This window comes from Pristiophorus japonicus, chromosome 14, assembly GCF_044704955.1.
Source record: "Pristiophorus japonicus isolate sPriJap1 chromosome 14, sPriJap1.hap1, whole genome shotgun sequence".
Taxonomy (NCBI): domain Eukaryota; kingdom Metazoa; phylum Chordata; class Chondrichthyes; family Pristiophoridae; genus Pristiophorus; species Pristiophorus japonicus.
In genome coordinates, this window is record NC_091990.1 from 25,241,990 (window position 1) to 25,264,469 (window position 22,480).

A 22,480-nucleotide genomic window follows, 5' to 3' on the forward strand; every position below is an offset into this window, starting at 1 on the left:
TTGGTGTTTGCCTGTTTCTTTAACATTGTGTTTGTGCATCTCCAGACTTGGCACCCGCTGACTCTGAGCTCATGTCCACTATGATGAAGCGGCTGACCGAGATAGAGCAGCGGGTCCGAACCCAAGCACAGGAGATCAGCAAGAAGGTAAGGGAGTTTCCCAACCAATGCCGGAAAGGAGTTTCCCGACCAATGCCGGGAACGACTTTCCCAGCTACTCGTGAGGCACTGAAATATTTTCTTTAACAGGGGCTCAATCATATTCTCTTTTTACAGAACCAGAAAATAGCTTTGTTGGAAGAAAAGCTGAGTGTGCTCCAAGTGTCTAACAGTAAGGGCTATTTTATTACTGTAAATAGAATTGTGTCTAATTTTAACACCCTGTAACAAAGTGTCGTGTGGTGTGGAGTTCTGCAGGGACCTGTGCCTTTTATTTATAGTTGTCACATTGCTTATTGCAGCATTGTCAAATTTACTGATGACACCAAGCTTCATGACTAGTTAATCAACCTTTATAAATCACTAAGACAAAGGCAAAATATTGCGGATACTGGAATCTGGAATAAAAACAGAAAATGCTGAAAATCTCAGTGGGTCAGGCAGCATCAAGGAGAGAAAGCAGGGTTAACGTTTCGGGTCGATGACCCTTCGTCAGAACTGGAGAGTGTTTGGAAAGAACACATTCTTAATGGGGGAGGGGAAGAAAGGACAAAAGGGAAGGTCTGTGATGGGGTGGAGGACAGGAGAGATTAGAGAGACAAAAGGGATGATGGGCCAAATTGAAATGGTAATGCCAGGAGTTAGAAAAACATTAGTCAAGATAGGGTGTGAATGGTGGAATAATGACCAGCTGCCATTAGAGACAAAGAAAAATCACTAGTTAGACCTGAGCTGGAGTATTGTGTCCAATTCTGGGCACCACACTTTAGGAAAGATGTGAAGGCCTTTGGGATAGTGCAGAGGAGATTTACCAGAATGGTATTGAAGAATGGTACAAACTTCAGTTATGTGGAGAGACTAGAGAAACTGGGGTTGTTCTCCTTAGAGCAGAGAAGGTTAAGGGGAGATTTAGCAGAGGTGTTCAAAATTATGAGGGTTTTTGATAGAGTAGATAGGGAGAAACTTTCTGCTGGCAGCTGGGTTGGTAACCAAATGGCACAGATTTAAGCTAATTGCCAAAAAGTCCAGGGGGGAGAGGAGGAGACATTTTTTTAGAGACATGTCACACAGAGCTGGGACAAACGGGATTAGGAAACTGGTCTGATGGGATTGGGAGAGAGCGCTAATGGAATTGGGAGATTTGTCGTCTTGTATTCTCACTTATTTTCCTTGTTCTAAACAGAAATAGCTGATGAGCCCAAAAGGCAACAGGAGCTGGACAAATACCTTCAGCTTCAGAATCAAGTGTGGGAAATGGAGGTAAGAGATCGGCCAGTGCCTCAGAATCGAGAATCATCGCACCATCTCCCACTCAAACTCATTTTTTACATGACCTTCTCACCTCTCACTCTTCCCTTACATCAAACACTGACCCCTGTGACACTGCGCTCATTCCTGCTCCCCCCAATCTAACACTACATTTCTCACTAGTATTCTCTGCTTTTTTTTTTGTCTGATTTCTTATCCCAGCCAGATTCCAATGTTTTGAATTTATTTAGTAGCCTTTCATGTGGAATCTGGTCAAAAACATTTTTAAAGTCCAAATCATAGAAAGTTCCATGATCTACTTTATTTGTAACATCCTCAATGATCTTCCCCTTCTCAGTCCATGCTGGCTGTATCTTAACAGGTGCCTATCCAGGCCATTCCTCGCAATGGTCTCCATCATTTTACATGAGATTATTGTTAGGTTAATGACTCTGTGGTTTCCCAGCATGGGGGGGGGGGGGGGGAAAAAGAGTGTGTGTGTGTGTGTGTGTGTGGGGGGGGGGGTGTATGTGTATGTGGTGGGGGGGGTTGTTGGGGGGTCGGGTTGGGGGGGTGCGTGGGAAGTGGGAATTGAAAGGCTATGGGGAAAGGACAGGAGAATGGGACTAAATTGGATAGCTATTTCAAAGAGCCAGCACAGGGACAAAGGGCCAAATGGCTTGCTATAACAATAAGAGCAATTGAGGAGTGTGCTGACATGTTTGTTGTGGCTGTTTTCTGTAGAAGTTCCTGAATGATTACGGGATGATCTGGGTTGGTGCCGAGAAGGACGAGACCAGCAACGTGTATCTGAAGGAAGAGGAGGACCCTCAGGAGCTGCCCGATCCCAGAGGGCCACTTTTGGACCCAGGTAAGACCTACTGTTACTGGACGAGGTCTTGGTTCGACTCCCCTTTGGAGCAGGGTGTGAGGCACTGGTCACTGCACCTCTGGGAGCGTGTGGCCCTGGAGAGGGTGCAGCATAGCTTCAAAATCTGGAAGGGGATTGACCCAGGTAAATTGGTCAACCAGATGATGGTTGCAAAGATACTTTAGGGGACTGTATGGTTAAGTTTGTTTTTGCAAAGAGAAAATAAATCTGGGTGGGTAATTTTATTCAGACTACACTCCCTTTTAAATAGAATAACATAGAATTTAACAGCATAGAAACTGGCCATTCGGCCCATCTGGTCTTTGCCACTGTTTATGCTTCACACGAGTCTCCTCCCACCCTACTCCATCTAACCCTATCAGCAATGCTCCCTCGAATTTTTTTTTTCCCTGCGTGGGCCCTTTAAATTTACTGCATGGTATTTCTTCCAGCAGCGGAGCCGGTGAGCGGAATGTTGCGATCACACACCTTAGGGAGAACATTGCCTATCAGCATAACCTTCTGTTCCTTTCTCCCTCGTGTGCTTATCTAGCTTCCCCTTAAATGCAGCTCTGCTAGTCACTGCAACTCTCATTCTGGTAGTGCATTCCATATTCTAACCACTCTCTGGATTTAAAAAAAGTTTCTCCTGAATTCCTTATTAGATTTATCAGTGACTATCTTAGATTTATGGTCCCTAGTTTTGGACTCCTCATGTAAATTGCATGATCCCGCATTTGCAGCGTGGAGCGAGCATGGGCTGGACAGCCAATGGACAAATGTGTGTGCTGCCCTGTCTCTGACCCATGCTCACTCTCAGCGCTCCTCATGCTGGGAGTATGGGAGCTCGAAGTTTACATTTATTTTTCTGCAGGTTGCAGGTGGTCGTGTTCCTTTCCCTCCTCTGTCAACTGAATCGCTGCACTAGACCGACACAAAGGAGCCGAAATTGCCCCTTTTAGTAATGGCCGTTCGCGCCTCCGGGAGGCACTAACAGGGCGCAAAATAGATTTCGACCGGGCGCGGCAAGAAAATCAGCCAGCGCGGAATTGGGCAGTTGTTTTGCAGAGGTGCCGTTCCTGGTGCGAGAGCCCTGTCATTGCTGTGCGCATCGCCCTCTTACCGCCCCGGAAATGAAATCGCCCCGCTCAACCGATCTTAGCGCCTGGCGATGACAATGACAGCCTGTGCTGTCGAGTTGCAGTGGGAACCGGATGCGCCGGCGCTATTTAAAGGCGCCATCTTGCAAAGTTCTTTATTGTTGGCCATTACTTATTTCTGGTTTGTAACAGTTAATGAGTGTGGCTGCTGGACCGATCTCAGCGATTTCTTTTGCTCAACCATCGTTCTGCCTCCTACCTTTTTCCCTGTCTCACTCACAGCACTTTTGAAGTTTTACCATTTCTGTCGCTTCGTGGGCCTTCAAAGCGATGTGGGTGCAGTTAATGGCATCCTGCACCATGGGGAAGCCCGCTATCCTGGCACAGCTACAGGCACACTCGTGCTGCTTCTGTCTGCTCATGAAGGAGGAGATGTCATCCCTCCTCTTTCTGTACAGAGCATCTGTGACCTCGCGGATGGAGCAATGCTTGCTCCGACTTCACTGTCAGAGGATGCTTCACCGAAGACAATGGCGCTGCCAATTACAGAGGGAAAGGCATTGAGAGAGGGAGAGAGAAAGGGTACAACTAAGATAGGGTGCAGCCCATGGAGCCCAGCACAGGGAGAGATCCATGGAGAGGCCCAATGAGCATGTCAAAGGGAGAGGCACAGGAAGAAGGAAAGGAAGAGGCACAGGGAAGCACATCCAGCACCAGATATTGCCAGAGGAGGAAGGCACCACAGGAGTGGCAACAGAAGGCCCTACTCTCCCAGGGTCTTCCGTCAGCAGTTTTGCTATATCAATTTCACTGAGGAGCAGTGTGTGTGAAGGCTGCATTTCAGGAAGGACGTGGTCACAGAGCTCTGCCATCTGCTGCAACGAGACCTCGAGCCTCACACCAGGGTGAGGACAACTCTCTCAGTGGCAGTCCAGGTCACAATCGCCCTTAATTTCTACGCCAATGAATCTTTCCAGGGAGCAACAGAAGACATCTCCAACATCTCCCAGTTTGGCGTCCATTGCTCCATCCGCGAGGTCACAGATGCTCTGTACAGAAAGAGGAGGGACGACATCTCCTCCCCCATGAGCAGAGAGAAGCAGCACGAGTGTGCCTGTAGCTTTGCCAGGATAGTGGGCTTCTCCATGGTGCAGGGTGCCATTGACTGCACCCACATCGCTTTGAAGGCACCGCAGCACAAACCAGAGATCTTCTGTAATCGCAAAGGCTACCACTCACTGAATGTACGGTTGGTGCGCGACCACACATACAGAACAATGACCTCAGTGCCCGCTATCCTGGCAGCAACCACGATGCCTTCATCCTGTGCCAGACATGTGCCAGCTCTGTTACAGCCCCCAAATGAAGCTTGCGGCTGGCTGCTCAGAGGCAAGGGATATCCGCTATGCACCTGGCTCAGGGAATCAAGGGATATGGGGATAGTGCAGGAAAGTGGAGTTGAGGTAGAAGGTCAGCCATGATCCCATTGAATGGTGGAGCAGGCTCGAGGGGCCGAATGGCCTACTCCTGCTTCTAATTCTTGTATTCTTATGTTCTATGTTCTCGTGGCTCCCCTCCGTAACCCCAACACTCCTGCCCAGAACTCGTACAATTCGAACCATGCTGCCACCAGGAACATGATTGAGCAGACCATCGGAGTGCTGAAGCAATGGTTCCGCTGCCTTGAGTGCTCGGGAGGAGTCCTGCAGTACTCACCTGAGCGGGTGTCCCTATTCATCATAGTCTGCTGCATGTTGCACAACCTGGCCATCATGAGGGCACTGCTATTGCCACCAGCCATCGCTGTACCACCTCAGGAGGAGGAGGAACAAGAGCAGGAGGAGGAGCAGCAGCAACAACAGTCGTGATGGAGGAGGCAGCGAGTCTATCGCAATCCTGCAAGGGAGGTCCGTAACCATCATCAGAGCTCATTTTCACTGATTTCCATCCCATTTCCCAGTTCCTGTGGGCGTCCCCATCACCACATCAACTTGCCCTTCCATACCAAATCCCTAACACTGAAATGAGAGACAACAGCAAACATTAAACATTCCAATCATCATTTATGAAACAACGATAGAATCTATAACTGTGTATTTAAATATCACCCTTGTGCATTTCCTTATGGCCCCTTTTTCGATGACCTATTCTACAACTTCTCTGCATTGTCTCCCCTGTGGCTGCAGCATGGCTGGTGGGTGGCTGCTGTGTGTCGGGGCCAGAGATTACAGATGGCCTTGTAGGATGCCCTTGAACAGCTCTAGGTCTGGAAGGCCCGGCTGCAGACTGCACCACCTCAGGCTGGGCGGCGGCGGCCTGGGCTGGCTGGGTGATGGGCATGGGCAAGTGCAATGGTGAAGTGGCAGTGTTGGGATCAGGAATGCTGTCATCCCGAGAGAGGACAGCAGGTTCCTGCTCCACTGACCCAGTGCCACTCCCCAGGGTAGCCCCTCAGCCTCCCCACCAATCTGCAGGAGCACAGATTGCTGGGCTGCTGTGACACTGTGTGATTCCCGGTCAATTGTGGTGCAGCCAACGGCGATAGCAGCAGTCAGGGATTGCATGGCATGTAACGGAGACAGCATGACATCACCAAGACGTCGCGTGACATCAATCTAAGACTGCATGAGAGCAGTCTGAGCATCCATGTGAGCAACCATTGACTATTGTAGCACCAAGACGTTGCATTGCTTCCGCCTGTGCCGCACTGGAAGTTGTCATATCGCCCATGACACACGTCATGAGGTCTGGATCCGCACGGTTTGTCTGGGAGTCCACCATCGTCTGCACACTGGCAATGATGGGCTCCACGGTGTGCGCAGAGCTGTCTACAATGCGGGAGGCAGACTCCTCTACGCTCCTTAACCTCTTGCGACCGGCTGTCGGGCACCATTGCCATTGCACCTATCATGTCAGATTGCAAAGCCAGCACCCTTTGTGTGACCGCCTCCCCATCGAACTCTTGTGCGAACTCTCCCTCCGGGGAGATGGCTCCTGTGCTTCCCTTTCCCCTTGACCCTGCTGCAGGCCACTAGGCCCCGGTGCATCCCCCAGTGCATACCTGTGTCCTAAACTATCCTCCAATAACTGCGCAGTGCCAGTATCTGAGCTCGTGCACGCGGGTGAGAGAAGTAGTGATGCAGTGCTTGGCTCCTCCTCCTCCTCCCCCCCTGTTCTTCTCCCTCGTGACTGCGTTGGGGGGGGGGGGGGGTGGGTGGGTGGACTTGGGTACAGGCTGCTCATCTGCTGGCTCATTATCTGAAAGCATAAATGGCACAAGAGTTGCAATAAGGTGAGGGCAGGGGGGCAGGAATGGAGCAAGGCAGGCAGAGAGAATGAGGAGGTGGAAAATGATAAGGCCTTCTGCTTTAAGGGAGAAGTGGGATGAGAAGAGGGGATTAAGATACCATTGGTGCCCCCAGCGGGCCCGACATCTCCGGCGGCCACCTCCTGCGGGCCAATGAGCCGCAGCACTCGCTCCTCCAGGTCGGAAAGCTGACGCAGTTCAGCCCCCCATCCCCCCCCCCCCCCCACCCCACACCCTCCAGTCTGCAGCTGCTGCATCCTGTTGTGTTCCATCTTAGCCTGCAAAAGAGAGGAAGCTGTGTGAGTAACAGTTATGTACGTGGAAGATATGCTTGCCATGGTTAAATAGCTGTGAATGTAGGCAATGTTTGAACTGAGACTACAAGTGTGAGTAGGCTCAGATGCTTGGTGGTCGCCTGCTGGGTTAAGTGCTGGTTTGCAGAGTGTGCACAGACAGGGTTGGTATATAAGAGTTGTGGAAACTTTGAACACCCGAGTAAGAACGTTGAATTTCTTGTGGTACTGGGTGGGGTTTCTATTCACCACCGTGCACGCCCAACACCTCCGCAGCCACCTCGCCCACATGGCCCTAAAAACCTGCGGAGTAGGCCTTCTCCCAGATGGAGGGAACAGTATCTCCCTCCTTCCCTCAACTGCCCCCACCAATGTCTCCAACGCCAGGTCGCTGAACAGAGTGCTCCTTGCAACACCTTGCAGCAGCCATCATACACCTTCCTTGCAGCTCAGTCAACTCAACAAATGATGAGATTGACCAGGTGCTGCCTGAAACGACATCAGCTTTAAGAACTGGAATGAACAGCAGCCTCATTATCAATGAATAAAAGTCAGGTTCAATTGGGTGCAGCCCTGGTAATAGCGCCCCACTGAGGCCAATAGCGCCTCCGATACCACCTCAGTTCATTTCTGAAGGGAAAGTGCCCAATTTCCCACAGTTTTGCAGGCATCTCGCCGGGCGCTAAATCGTCAATCTTTTAAAACTTAACCCCCTCAAACGTGGGGCTACTGAATTTCGGCCCCAAAGTGCCCAGCATGTAGTGTGTCTTTCCAGGGATGTGTCACTCTGGATTGGTTCTCGGGTTTTCCCAATTGTGCCCCCCGTCATTTCGAGTGGTTGAGCTCTGATCCGTTGGAGCACTCTGCGGTGAATCATAACAGTGTAGAGTTCCACAACTGCCAGCGGTCCTTTGGTATGTTGGTCAAAAGATCAGTCTTCATGTGACAGCCAAGCTAATATGCATAAATGTATTGGTGTGAAGATGATGAATGGATTCCTTAGTTGGTGAATGTATGGCCCTGTGTGGTCGAGAGCCACAGGGACTATGGAGGGATGTGATTAGGGCCCAAGAGAGGCGTGAGTTCGGGGCCAGGGGCCCGGGGCAGCAAGGGCCTGCCCACACTACGATATGTGTGCACACTAGGTCCGTGCAGTAGAGCTGGTCTTCAGTTGTCTTGGATAACCCTTGCCACTGGACCAAGACCTAGCTCTGTCAAGCCCGTGTGGTGGCTGGTGTGCAACGGCCACCACATGTTTAAAAATTCCACGCACAGGCATCTTCCATCCTTCAGGATGTAGCTCAGGACCTGGAATATTAGGTCCTTCATTGGACCACCTGTGAACTCATCCTTTTTTGGTGTGGAAGCAAGTCATCCTCGTTTCGAGGGACTGCCTATGATGATGATGATGAGAGCCACTCAGAGCAGGAAATTCTCGGTCAATCCCTGGTCTGAGCTGAGTTTACTAATAGTTGGAATGCTCAAATTAGCCTCAACGCCCCTGGGATTGTCGGGTGGGGGGTGGAGGCAGGTGGGTGGGTGGGGAGAGCAAGGGACAGAGGAGAAAGTCAGCCATAACTTCTGTTCCCGTTTGTTACCAAGCAACCCTCGCTCGGAGAACAGGGTCAGGCTCAGCTGTGATCCACTGATGACTCAGCAGCCTCTGGCTTTCTGGTCTCAGATTAAGAATGAATGAGGTCCTGAGAGACTGCTCGCAAGAAAATCAGGTCTTCATGCAGGAAGATAGGAAATTATGGCCCTTATAAACAGGTGTAGTCACTCAACCAAACAGATTAGAAAGAGTACCAAAAGGGACAATACAATTCAGTCTCTATCCAACCCATGTGGAGTGAATGTTTTATGACGGATACACATTGGCCTTCGGTGCTAAGCATGTCTAATAGTAACTTGCATTTATATAGCACCTTTAATGTAGTAAAACTTCCCAAGGTGCTTCAAAGGAGTGTTATCAAACAAAATTTGACACGAACCATGTGAGGAGATATTAGGATAGGTGAAAGAGGTAGGTTTTAAAGAGCCTCTTAAAGGAGGAGAGAAGGGCGGAGACAATACAAGAGCTTTGGGCCCATGCAGTTGAAAACACAGCCACTAATAGTGGAGCGATGAAAATCGGGGATGCAAAAGAAACCATAATTGGATGAGCACAGAGATCTCTGAGTGCTACATAAGAACATAAGAATTAGGAGCAGGAGTAGGCCATACGGCCACTTGAGCTTGCTCCGCCATTCAATAAGATCATGACTGATCATTAACCTCAACTCCATTTTCCTGCCCGATCTCCATATCCCGTGATTCCCTTAGAGTCCTAAAATCTATCTCTCTCAGCCTTGAATATACTCAAAGACTCAGCATTCACAGCCCACTGGAATAGAGAATTCCAAAGATTAACAACCCTCTGAATGAAGAAATTCCACCTCATCTCAGTCTTAAATGGCCTATCCCTTATCCTGAGACTGTGCCCTCTAGTTCTAGAAACTCTATCCAGGGGAAACATCTCTCAGCATCTACCCTGTCAATCCCCTTCAGAATCTTGTATGTTTCAATGAGATCACCTCTCATTCTTCTAATCTCTAGACAGTATAAGCCCATTCTACACAATATCTCATAAAAGACAGCCCTCTCATCCCAGGAATCAATCCAGTGATTGATTGCACCGCATCCAAGGCAAGTATATCCTTTCTTTGATAAGGAGACCAAAACTGTGCACAGTACTCCAGCCCTGTACAATTGTAGCAAGACTTCCTTACTCTTCTACTCCAACCCCCTTGCAATAAAGACCAACATGCCATTTGCCTTCCTTATTGCTTGCTGTATGTGCATGCTAGCTTTCTGTGTTTCTTGCACAAGGACACCCAAATCTCTCTGAACACCAACAGTTAAAAGTTTCTCACCATTTAAAAACGATTCTGATTTTCAATTCTTCCCATGAAAGTGAATAACCTCACATTTCCCTACATTATACTCCATCTACCACCTTACTGCCCACTCACTTAGACTATCTATATCCCTTTTTAGTCTCTGTGTTCTCCTCACAGCTTACTGTCCCACCTTGCTTTGTATCATCAGCAAAATTGGATACATTACACTCGGTCTCTTCATCTAGGTCATTAATATAGATTGTAAATAGCTGAGGCTCCAGCACTGATCCTTGCGGCACCCCACTAGTTACAGCCTGCCAACCTGAAAATGATCCGTTTATCCCGAGTCTCTGCTTTCTGTCCATTAACCAATCCTCTATCCATGCTAATACATTATCTCCAATCCCATGAGACTTTGGGGCCAAAATTCAGCCTCCCTGAAATGACGGCCATGGGGCAGTGCTGAAGCTCGCTAAATTCACCTCGAAACTTTTTGCTGCGGTGTGGCGATCCGCCCGCTCCTGCAGATGCGTCTTAAAGACATCATCAGAGCGCACACCGCAATGGAGCCACCCCAGGAGGGAAATTCACCTGCAAAAGTCTCCCGGCCGCCGCTCGGTGTCCCCAACAGCTTTTTGTGTCGGTGCACTCCTCGTTGGGCCTTGTTGGTTGGGAATGTGGCCACGCTTAAAGGGGAGGTGGCACTTCCGGCGACGCCATTTTATTTTTTTTGTCGACCAATTGCCAGGTCGGGCCGACAATTATGCCCCCGGGTTCGGCCGGTCCGCCAACAGGCAGCCTGGCACCCCCTCTTGGGTGCCAGGCTGCTGGCCCAGCCGAAACCCTCCCTGGTGGCCCGGTGGACCTAACTGGAAAGATGCAGAGCTGGCAGCGGCTCTCCCCTTCATCAGCGGCGCTGAAGACTGACCGAGGTGGAGACTCCGTCCCGCCCCGCTAGTGACGCCCATTCCGATCTACCCCCACATCCGCCCCCATGATGAGGCCACTTCCGCCCCGCTTGGGAAAAAAGTTTTGAGGGGCTGAATTTCTCCAGATAGGAATTTATCTACCCTGCTAGTTACATCCTCAAAAAACTGTAATAAATTAAGCAAATGTGAATTCCTTTTCATAAAACCATGCGACACTGCCTAATCATGTTATGATTTTCAAAGTGCCTTGATATCACTTCCTTAATAATAGAGTTCAGTATTTTCCCAACGACTGACTAACTAGCATGTAGTTCTCTGTTTTCCATCTCCTTTCTTGAATAGTGCCGTTACATTTTCTACCTTCCAATCCGCTGCGACCGTTCTTTCAAAATTCCCTAGATTCTAGATCAAAACCAATGCATCCACTATCTCTGCAGCCACCTCTTTTAGAATCCTAGGATGTAAGCCATTAGGTCCAGGGGATTTGTCGGCTTTAGTCCCATTAGTTTCTGTAGTACTTTTTCTCTTCTTATATTCATTACGTTAAGTTCCTCACCTTCATTAGACCCTTGGTTCCCCACCAACTTTGGTATGCTTTTTGTGTCTTTTACTGTACATTCATACATACAAGACATACAAAATATTTGTTTAACGTTTCTGACATTTCCTTATTCCCCATAATAATTTCTCCTGTGTCAGCTTCAGTTGTAGGGCTGAAGGATGTTGTATTGATAGGGAGGGTTGTAGGGTTGGGGAGGTTACAGAGATGGGGAGGGTTGCAGGGCTGGGGGAGGTTACAGAGATGGAGAGGGTTGTAGGGCTGGGGGAGGTTACAGAGATGGAGAGGGTTGTAGGGCTGGGGGAGGTTACAGAGATGGAGAGGGTTGTAGGGCTGGGGGAGGTTACAGAGATGGAGAGGGTTGTAGGGCTGGGAAAGGTTACAGAGATGGGGAGGGTTGTAGGGCTGGGGGAGGTTACAGAGATGGAGAGGGTTGTAGGGCTGGGGGAGGTTACAGAGATGGAGAGGGTTGTAGGGCTGGGGGAGGTTACAGAGATGGGGAGGGTTGTAGGGCTGGGAAAGGTTACAGAGATGGAGAGGGTTGTAGGGCTGGGGGAGGTTACAGAGATAGGGAGGGTTGTAGGGCTGGGGGAGGTTACAGAGATAAGGAGGGTTGTAGGGCTGGGGGAGGTTACAGAGATGGGGAGGGTTGTAGGGCTGGGAAAGGTTACAGAGATGGAGAGGGTTGTAGGGCTGGGGGAGGTTACAGAGATAGGGAGGGTTGTCGGGCTGGGGGAGGTTACAGAGATGGGGAGGGTTGTAGGGCTGGGAAAGGTTACAGAGATGGAGAGGGTTGTAGGGCTGGGAAAGGTTACAGAGATGGAGAGGGTTGTAGGGCTGGGGGAGGTTACAGAGCTAGGGAGGGTTGTAGGGCTGGGGGAGGTTACAGAGATAGGGAGGGTTGTAGGGCTGGGAAAGGTTACAGAGATGGGGAGGGTTGTAGGGCTGGGGGAGGTTACAGAGATAGGGAGGGTTGTAGGGCTGGGGGAGGTTACAGAGATAGGGAGGGTTGTAGGGCTGGGAAAGGTTACAGAGATGGGGAGGGTTGTCGGGCTGGGGGAGGTTACAGAGATGGAGAGGGTTGTCGGGCTGGGAAAGGTTACAGAGATGGAGAGGGTTGTCGGGCTGGGGGAGGTTACAGAGATAGGGAGGGTTGTAGGGCTGGGAAAGGTTACAGAGATGGAGAGGGTTGTAGGGCTGGGGGAGGTTACAGAGCTAGGGAGGGTTGTAGGGCTGGGGGAGGTTACAGAGATAGGGAGGGTTGTAGGGCTGGGAAAGGTTACAGAGATGGGGAGGGTTGTAGGGCTGGGGGAGGTTACAGAGATAGGGAGGGTTGTAGGGCTGGGAAAGGTTACAGAGATGGGGAGGGTTGCAGGGCTGGGGGAGGTTACAGAGATGGAGAGGGTTGTCGGGCTGGGAAAGGTTACAGAGATGGAGAGGGTTGTAGGGCTGGGAAAGGTTACAGAGATGGGGAGGGTTGCAGGGCTGGGGGAGGTTACAGAGATGGAGAGGGTTGTAGGGCTGGGAAAGGTTACAGAGATGGGGAGGGTTGCAGGGCTGGGGGAGGTTACAGAGATAGGGAGGGTTGTAGGGCTGGGGGAGGTTACAGAGATGGAGAGGGTTGTAGGGCTGGGGGAGGTTACAGAGATGGGGAGGCTTCAAACTTCAAGACTGGCCTTGCACATACTGTAAAGTGAAGAGTTTCCGCAGAACTTTCTTTGAAAGGGTCAGGATTATATGAAGTCTTGGACATCAGCTTCTGGAATGGTACACAGTGGTAACTTCACAGAAAGGTTAGATTTGTGATGTTATTGCAAAGTTACAGAAATTTAGTCTGCAGTGAATTAATTACAAATAATGTGTTAAAAAGACATTTTTATATTGCACCTCACATCCAATATAGTTTGAGTAATGAGACCCCTTTATCTGATGTTGGTTGAAGGAGGAAAGTTGACCAGGACACTGGGAGAACTTCCCTGCTTTTCTTCCAATAGTGCTGTAGGATCTCCAATATCCACCACGGCAGACAGCACCTCCGACAGTGCAGCACTCCCGCAGCACTGTGCTGGAACAGTAGCCTAGATTTTGTGCTCAGGGTCCTGGAGTGGGGCTTGAACCCACAACCCTCTGATTCAGAGGCAAGGGTGCTGCCACTGAGCCAAGGCTGCAGTGCACAATCTAATCCTGACCTTGCTCAGTATATTAAGAGGGAGCCGGCTTGTAGAGCAGCCGATATAAAATAAAGTTGAGTGTTGCTTTCAGACCGTTGTGAATTCGTAAGCAGTGTTTCTTTCAAGGAAAAAGGCTGTGTATTTGCTGATTGATCTTTTAACAAGGTTAAACCTCAGAGCAGCTAGAATGTGCTGCACAAGCATCAGGCATGTCTTGTGTTGCACTGAATGGAAACTGTGGCTTAGCTCAGTTCCATCTGTTAGAATGAAGCAAGAGCATTCTCACCCACAGATCAAACTGCTCACATTGAATAGTTCAACCAACAGGTTCTTAACGTTATTTCTGTTGTCTTTTAAACTGTAGTGAGCTTTCTAATTGGAGTAGGTACTTTTTGGGGAGGGGAAACTATCAACCGTAGAATGTAAGCTGCTTCTGAATCTGATGGGAGATAAACTAGAAATAAATCCTCTCTCTCATTGGAGACATCTCATTTTATTTTATTCCCTTGAAAGTCCTCTTCAACAATTCAACTTTCTATTTATGTAGTGCCTTTAAAGTAAAATGCATTCCAACACGCTCCACAGAACAAAATAGATCAAGGAACAGACACTGGGATATGGAGGGGGAGATTAGGAGGGCTGATTGGAAGGTGCATTTTGAGAAGGTGGAGAGACACCGGCGTTGCTCACTTCCTTACATTACAATAGTGACTACACTTCAAAAAAGACTTTATTGGCTGTGAAGCACATTGGGATGACCAGAGGTTGTGAAAGATGCACAGGGATTGGATCTGACCCCCCCCCCCCACCCCCGCGGGATCCGAGGTAAAACTCCACAGCGTGCAGAGAAACCTGGGCCTGCGTGCTACAGGTCCCGTCTGCCCCCCACCCTCCACCAATCAATTCCAGTGAGTCTCCAGACTTCAGCCATAGTATCTGAAATTGGCATTGGGCAATGCTGAGTTTCTATAGGCTGAATTTAAGCTCTTATCTGCCTAACAGTGTCAACCGTGACTCAGTGGGTGGCACTCTCGCCTCTGAGTCAGAAGTTCGTGGGTTCAAGTCCCATTCCTGAGACTTGAGCACACAAGTGACATGTCAGTGCAGTGCTGGAGATGCCATCTTTCTGGTTGAGACATTAAACCGCAGCCCCAACTGTCTTTTCAAGTGGACATAAAAGATCCAACAGCCACTATTCGAAGAAGAGCAGGGGGGGATTGCCATATTGCCCTGACCTAAAAACAGGCTTGTTGTTTGTGGGAACTTGCTGTGCATAAATTGGCTGCCATGTTTCTTACATTACAATAGTGACTACACTTCAAAAACTATTTCTTTGGCTGTAAAGCGCTTTTGGACGTCCTGAGGTTGTGAAAGGCGCTATATAAATGCAAGTTCTTTTTCTTTCAGTGCTGTAGTAGGGAAGCCTCCAAGCCAGCTTCTTGGTGAGGAATTGGCACTAAAACATCAGGTGGTAACGTTGTGGGAAGAATAAAATGAGCAAATTAGGAGTGCTGTTGTAAGCTGTTAAGTTGGTTGCCAAAATCCTGTGCCAAGTTTCGGAAGTTTGTGACCATAGTTCCTAGACAATGAGTTTCTTGTCTTGCTGTAGCTGTAGTTCAGCTAGATGGAGGCCTAGAGGTAGAGGAATAGTGTGTGGTTCTGGGAGAGCTAAAATATAGCAGCAAAAGCTAGTCGATGCTGTGTGGGATTCACGCATTCAGAAAGGAATTGGATGAAAATATAGTTGGGAACAAAGTTGAACGCTACAAGGATACAGGCTGAGGTGATTGAATGTGCCCCCTGCCCCCCCTCCCCCAATGGTCCTTCTGCCACCCCTACCCACCGTGTTCCCCACCCCCCCCCCCCCCCCGACCCAGTCCCTGTGACCCCTTGTCCCGCTCTCCATCCCCATGGTGGGTTAAATGTTTTGTTATGTTCTCGGAACTAATACTGATACTGAATTCCTGCAGTGATACTGACAAAATAATTTTGAGCGAAGAACTGCTGCTGCTGGGCCTGTCGATCCTGCCTGTTTGAAAGTATTGTGGGGGTTTGATGCAGCAGTTTGTCAGGTGCACGTTTTGTACTTCCTCTGTGCTATTATTGCCATTATTGCACAGTCGCACACCACGTTCTCGATTTAGTTACAAATTGCAGCATTATATTTACAGCACTAACTCTACCTAAAGCAAAGCCTCCTAAGCTGGTTATTGGACTGAATATTTCCTAACCTTGGCTCAATCACGGATGGATCTTTATGGCCTCGATCTCACGTTACATGTTGCATGGTGGCACAGGAAGCTGTGCAGTTTCACTCTTGCTACAGTATCTGCGGTTACTTTCTGCATTTGCAGGTCTTCGTGCTGGCATCACTGCTCTCGTTAGTTCTGTAATCTTAACTATTCAGTATCATGACGTCAATGTTGGGCACCTTGTCGACAATCAAAAGTTTCTGACTTGTGGCACATTTCAGCTTTTCCACTGCTATAAGGTGTGCTGATCCAGTGGCGGGGGGTCGGTACTCAGGAGACAGAGTTAAGATAATTGGCAAAAGAACCAGAGACGGTACGAGGAAACATTTTTTAACACAGCGAGTTGTTGTGATCTGGAATGCAGGGCCTGAAAGGGTGGTGGACGCAGATTCAATTGTAACTGGAATTGGATATATAATTTGCTGGGCTATGGGGAATGAGCAGTGGAGTAGGACTAATTGGACCGGCACAGACACAATGGACTGAATGGCCTCCTTCTGTGCCGTATTATTCAATGGTATCTTGGGCCCACGTTTCTATTTAAAAATATTCTGCAGTGCTTGTCACCTACACCTACAATGGAAAACAATGTGGTTTTCACTGGTTTGTTAGACATTAACTAGCGTAAATGAGTGACTTGCTATATTTTATTCCACGCATCAGATGTGAGGCCTTGCAATGGCCTGATGGCTTGCTGGCACCATTGTGCAGTGTCGAGTATTGGCCCACAATCTCCACGCAGTGAGCTCCTTGCTCCCGTCAAAGTACAAAAGCAGTTGGGTAGAGGACTGGGAGTAGATTCCAGATATGTGGAAATTCCATCCACACCTACCGCGCGTGCAGAAACTGCCCAAATCTGCCACCTTGGGGTCATTCTAGAGCAAAATACGATTCAAAGCAGCTATAGGGATTGCACCAGATTGGTGTATTGCCTCTGGAGAGGAGACACTATGATGTGAAAAAGTGGGACAAACCCAACTGTGCCATTCCTAACAAAATACAGCACGAGGATCTCAACCAATCCAAAAGCCGATTCCCACCTGCCAGAGAAACTTTGGCAATGTGAGGAGTCCTTGTCCATGTCGAGGCTCAGGTGCTTTGTCTGTAATTCCCCAGACTTTACAGGCTGCAGGGGTGTATCCTCCAGCTGAATAGGGCTTCTTTTTTCGCCTTAGAGACCCAATCCAGCAACAAGATCGGTTTCTGCCTGTACCTCACCGGTCCTGTACAGTCTCGGTATGCAGCCGCTTCCACCCAGTCCAAATTTTCTGACACAAAGGCAAAAGTATTAAAACTAGTATTAAAACACTCTACCTAAACGCACGCAGCATTCGAAATAAAGTAAATGAGTTGACGGCACAAATCATTACAAATGGGTATGATTTGGTGGCCATTACAGAGACGTGGTTGCAGGGTGGGCAAGACTGGGAATTAAACATACAGGGGTATCTGACGATTCGGAAAGATAGACAAGAAGGGAAAGGAGGTGGGGTAGCTCTGTTAATAAAGGATGATATCAGGGCAGTTGTGAGAGACGATATTGGCTCTAATGAACAAAATGTGAATCATTGTGGGTGGAGACTAGAGATAATAAGGGGAAAAAGTCACTGGTGGGCGTAGTTTATAGGCCCCCAAATAATAACTTCACGGTGGGGCGGGCAATAATCAAGGAAATAAAGGAGGCATGTGAAAAAGGAACGGCAGTAATCATGGGGGATTTTAACCTACATATCGATTGGTCAACTCAAATCGCACGGGGTAGCCTGGAGGAGGAATTCATAGAATGCATACGGGATTGTTTCTTAGAACAGTATGTTACAGAACCTACAAGGGAGCAAGCTATCTTAGATCTGGTCCTGTGTAAGGAGACAGGAATAATAAATGATCTCCTAGTAAAAGATCCTCTCGGAATGAGTGGGCACAGTATGGTTGAATTTGTAATACAGATTGAGGGTGAGGAAGTAGTGTCTCAAACGAGCATACTATGCTTAAACAAAGGGGACTACAGTGGGATGAGGGCAGAGTTGGCTAAAGTAGACTGGAAACACAGACTAAGCAGTGGCACAATTGAGGAACAGTGGAGGACTTTTAAGGAGCTCTTTCATAGTGCTCAACAAAAATATATTCCAATGAAAAAGAAGGGCGGTAAGAGAAGGGATAACCAGCCGTGGATAACCAGGGAAATTAAGGAGAGTATCAAATTAAAAACCAATGCGTATAAGGTGGCCAAGGTTAGTGGGAAAATAGAAGATTGGGAAAATTTTAAACAACAGCAAAGAATGACTAAGAAAGCAATAAAGAAAGGAAAGATAGATTATGGAGGTAAACTTGCGCTAAACATAAAAACGGATAGTAAAAGCTTTTACAGATATATTAAACGGAAAAGAGTGACTAAATGTTGGTCCCTTAGAAGATGAGAAGGGGGATTTAATAATGGGAAATGTGGAAATGGCTGAGACCTTAAACAATTATTTTGCTTCGGTCTTCACAGTGGAAGACACAGAAACCATGCCAGAAATTGCTGGTCACGGGAATGTGGGAAGGGAGAACCTTGAGACGATCACTATCACTAGGGGGGTAGTGCTGGACAGGCTAATGGGACTCAAGGTAGACAAGTCCCCTGGTCCTGATGAAATGCATCCCAGGGTATTAAAAGAGATGGCGGAAGTTATAGCAGATGCATTCGTTATAATCTACCAAAATTCTCTGGACTCTGGGGAGGTACCAGCGGATTGGAAAGCAGCTAATGTAATGCCTCTGTTTTAAAAAAAGGGGGGCAGACAAAAGGCAGGTAACTATAGGCCGGTTAGTTTAACATCTGTAGTGGGGAAAATGCTTGAAACTATCATTAAGGAAGAAATAGCGGGATAGATAGATAGGAATAGTGCAATCAAGCAGACGCAGCATGGATTCATGAAGGGGAAATCATGTTTAACTAATTTACTGGAATTCTTTGAGGATATAACGAGCATGGTGGATAGAGGTGTACCGATGGATGTGGTGTATTTAGATTTTCAAAAGGCATTCGATAAGGTGCCACACAAAAGGTTACTGCAGAAGATAAAGGTACACAGGGTCAGTGGAAATGTATGAGCATGGATAGAGAATTGGCTGGCTAACAGAAAGCAGAGAGTCGGGATAAATGGTTCCTTTTCGGGTTGGAAATCGGTGGTTAGTGGTGTGCCACAGGGATCAGTGCTGGGACCACAACTGTTTACAATATACATAGATGACCTGGAAGAGGGGACAGAGTGTAGTGTAACAAAATTTGCAGATGACACAAAGATTAGTGGGAAAGTGGGTTGTGTAGAGGACACAGAGAGGCTGCAAAGAGATTTAGATAGGTTGAGCGAATGGGCTAAGGTTTGGCAGATGGAATACAATGTCGGAAAGTGTGAGGTCATCCACCTTGGGGAAAAAAAAAGGGAATACTATTTGAATGGGGAGAAATTACAACATGCTGCGGTGCAGAGGGACCTGGGGGTCCTTGTGCATGAATCCCAAAAAGTTAGTTTGCAGGTGCAGCAGGTAATCGGGAAGGCGAATGGAATGTTGGCCTTCATTGCGAGAGGGATGGAGTACAAAAGCAGGGAGGTCCTGCTGCAACTGTATAGGGTATTGGTGAGGCCGCACCTGGAGTACTGCGTGCAGTTTTGGCCGCCTTACTTAAGGAAAGATATACTGGCTTTGGAGGGGGTACAGAGACGATTCACTAGGTTGATTCCGGAGATGAGGGGGTTACCTTATGATGATAGATTGAGTAGACTGGGTCTTTACTCGTTGGAGTTCAGAAGGATGAGGGGTGATCTTATAGAAACATTTAAAATAATGAAAGGGATAGACCAGATAGAGGCAGAGAGGTTGTTTCCACTGGTCGGGGAGACTAGAACTAGGGGGCACAGCCTCAAAATATGGGGGAGCCAATTTAAAACCGAGTTGAGAAGGAATTTCTTCTCCCAGAGGGTTGTGAATCTGTGGAATTCTCTGCCCAAGGAAGCAGTTGAGGCTAACTCATTGAATGTATTCAAGTCACAGATAGATAGATTTTTAACCAATAAGGGAATTAAGGGTTACGGGGAGCGAGCGGGCGGGTAAGTGGAGCTGAGTGCACGGCCAGATCAGCCATGATCTTGTTGAATGGCGGAGCAGGCTCGAGAAGCTAGATGGCCTACTCCTGTTCCTAATTCTTATGTTCTTATGTTAAAATACTACAGGTGCTGGAAATTTGAAATAAAAACAGAAAATGCTGGAAATACTCAACAGGTCAGACAGCATCTGTGGAGAGAGAAACAGAATTAACAATTCAGGTTGTTGACTTTTTGTCAGAACTGGCAGAAGTTATGGATTTAACAGTTTATAAGCAAGTACAGAGGCAGGGAGGTGGGGTAGGAAAGAACAAAAGGGAAGGTCTATGCTGAGGTGGAAGGCAGGAGTGATTAAATGGCAAAAGGGATGATGGTGCTCGGCAAAAGAGGGGTGGTAATGGAACAAGTAAAGAAACAAAAGATAAGCTTTTGTGCAGAGGAGCTGTAAATGGCAACTGTGATATATTCCTTACGATATCACAATTGCATACACAAGATGACTCTACAAGAACTTGTCATGTGACCTTGTCACGTGATCCTTTTATTGTATTTACATCAGCAGTTGCATTACTTCGGTTGTCTACTAGGTGGAGTAGTAATCCAGTAGAGGAGCTCTATATTACACTTCTCCCTCCTTAATGAAAAAGTAATCATAACAAAATAATTATACATAACTTGCATAGTTATACACAACAAAAGATAGTGACTTATTGTGCCATATTTACAAATGAAACTTAACCGCTGGTTTTCTGTTTCGAAGAGGATACCTTCGCTCTTGAACAGAACTTTCCAAACTTGATATCGAACTTAGACTCATCCTAGGCTGACCCTGAGGAGAGTCTTTCTCCAAGGGTAACCCTTGATCTACATTTGAATGCTCTACAACTTCAGACTGTTTGTCTGCCTGACTCGGACTCAGACAAATTCTGACATTCTCGTGAACTTGTTTCTAGTACATCTGCTATAGGATTTGCTACTGTTACTCTACTTCTAACAAGACTATCTGACTCATCATAAATAATTGAATCATTCCAACTTTCAACTCCTTTCACATCTGTCGGTAAAATATGTTCAATGTGAACAAACCTGATCTGACCAAATATCTGCAAGGGCCACATATCTTCACTACTCTTCCTGGTAACCACTTTAACCATTTATGGTGATGGTTCTTCACTCTAACTTTCTGATTCAATTTCACACCTCTCTTACTCTACCTCTATCATGATTCTCTTTCTGTCTTAATTGTTTCTCTTCTAATGACTGTGCCAAGTTTGGCTTTAGCAATGAGAACCTGGTTCGTGGCTGTTGTTTGAGAAACAACTCTGTTGGTGTCCTACAACTGGTTGTATGAGGAGTATTACGATAAGTAATTAGAAAATTTGCTAGTTTGTGGTCCAACGACAACTTTGGATCCAACATTTGCTTGATGAGGGCACGTTTTACAATTTGTACTGTACACTCTGCTGCACCATTTGAAGCAGGGTGGTACGGTGGAATCTTGGTATTTTTCACACCATTTCTGCTCGTGAACTGTGCAAATTCTTCTGAACAAAATTGCAACCCATTATCAGACAATTTCTTCTGGGAGGCCACATGAAGAAAATAATCTTCGTAAATTGTCTAATGTTTTACTTATATTCCGCATCAGAAACACCTCTACCCACTTCGAATGGCTATCAATCACAGTTTACAATTGTTGTCCTTCTAGCTCAGCAAAATCTATATGTAACCTTTGTCACACCCTGGGAGTCCATTTCCATGGCTGTAATGGTACTGATGGTGGATTCTTGCTCACCGATTGACATGTTGTACACTGACTAACGATGTACTCTATATCTTTATCTAGATGTGGCTACCATAAGTAACTGCGTGCAAAACTCTTGGGTCAAGCACATTCCCAGGTGCTGGTCATGAAGATATCCTAACAATTTGGACTGAACTTATTTGGGATAACTAATTTTGCACCCCACATGATACATTCTTTATCCACTAATAATTAATTCCTACGAATGGTATGGATGAATATCTTTCTCTGATACCTCGTTTGGCCAGTCATTTGCTATGTAATCATACACCTTTGATATAACTGGGTCACGTTTGGTTGCTCCACCAATCTCTTCAGCTGTGACTGGTAGTTCATCAGTGTATTAAAAATAGAACACTTCTTCCCTATTAGGTGTAACTTGTGATGGGGATAGCAACCTGGACAAAGTATCACCATCTGACTTGGGTACAACAATGGGTGTAGCCCAATTACTTAGATCTATCTTGCAGATAATGGGGCTGAAATTGCGGTCGGAAGTTTCCCGCGGGCGGATGCTCTGACCTGAAAAATTTCTACGCAAGTACCTGGCGGTCCCAGAGGAGCGTGAGATTCCGTTGGGAAGGCTTTCTCTTCCCGTGCTGATAAGCGCACTCCCGTCCTCCAGGTTCGATCGCGGAAAATGCAGTCACGTATGACTGCTCAACTAATCAGGTAAAGTATTCTCAATTAATAGCAATGGGAACTCCATATCTACAAGTTCTCATTTTTTTTTCTCAATTAATAGCAAACACAATAACACCAAATAAAAAATTAAAAACACACCTCACATAATTAAAATTAATTGAAATTAAAGTTAATAAATA

At 47.3% G+C, this 22,480-nt stretch overlaps 1 protein-coding gene across 2 annotated transcripts in view; it reads left to right on the top strand.

The window, feature by feature from the left end:
- ubxn11 (UBX domain protein 11) overlaps window positions 1-22,480 on the top strand; it is a 68,717-nt gene that overhangs the window by 9,403 nt on the left and 36,834 nt on the right. For both annotated transcript variants that reach the window (XM_070898996.1, XM_070898995.1), the window contains 4 exons: window positions 46-146; window positions 276-330; window positions 1,342-1,418; window positions 2,151-2,277. In XM_070898996.1, the coding sequence (XP_070755097.1) occupies window positions 46-146; window positions 276-330; window positions 1,342-1,418; window positions 2,151-2,277 (360 nt within the window). The remainder of the gene's footprint in view (window positions 1-45; window positions 147-275; window positions 331-1,341; window positions 1,419-2,150; window positions 2,278-22,480) is intronic.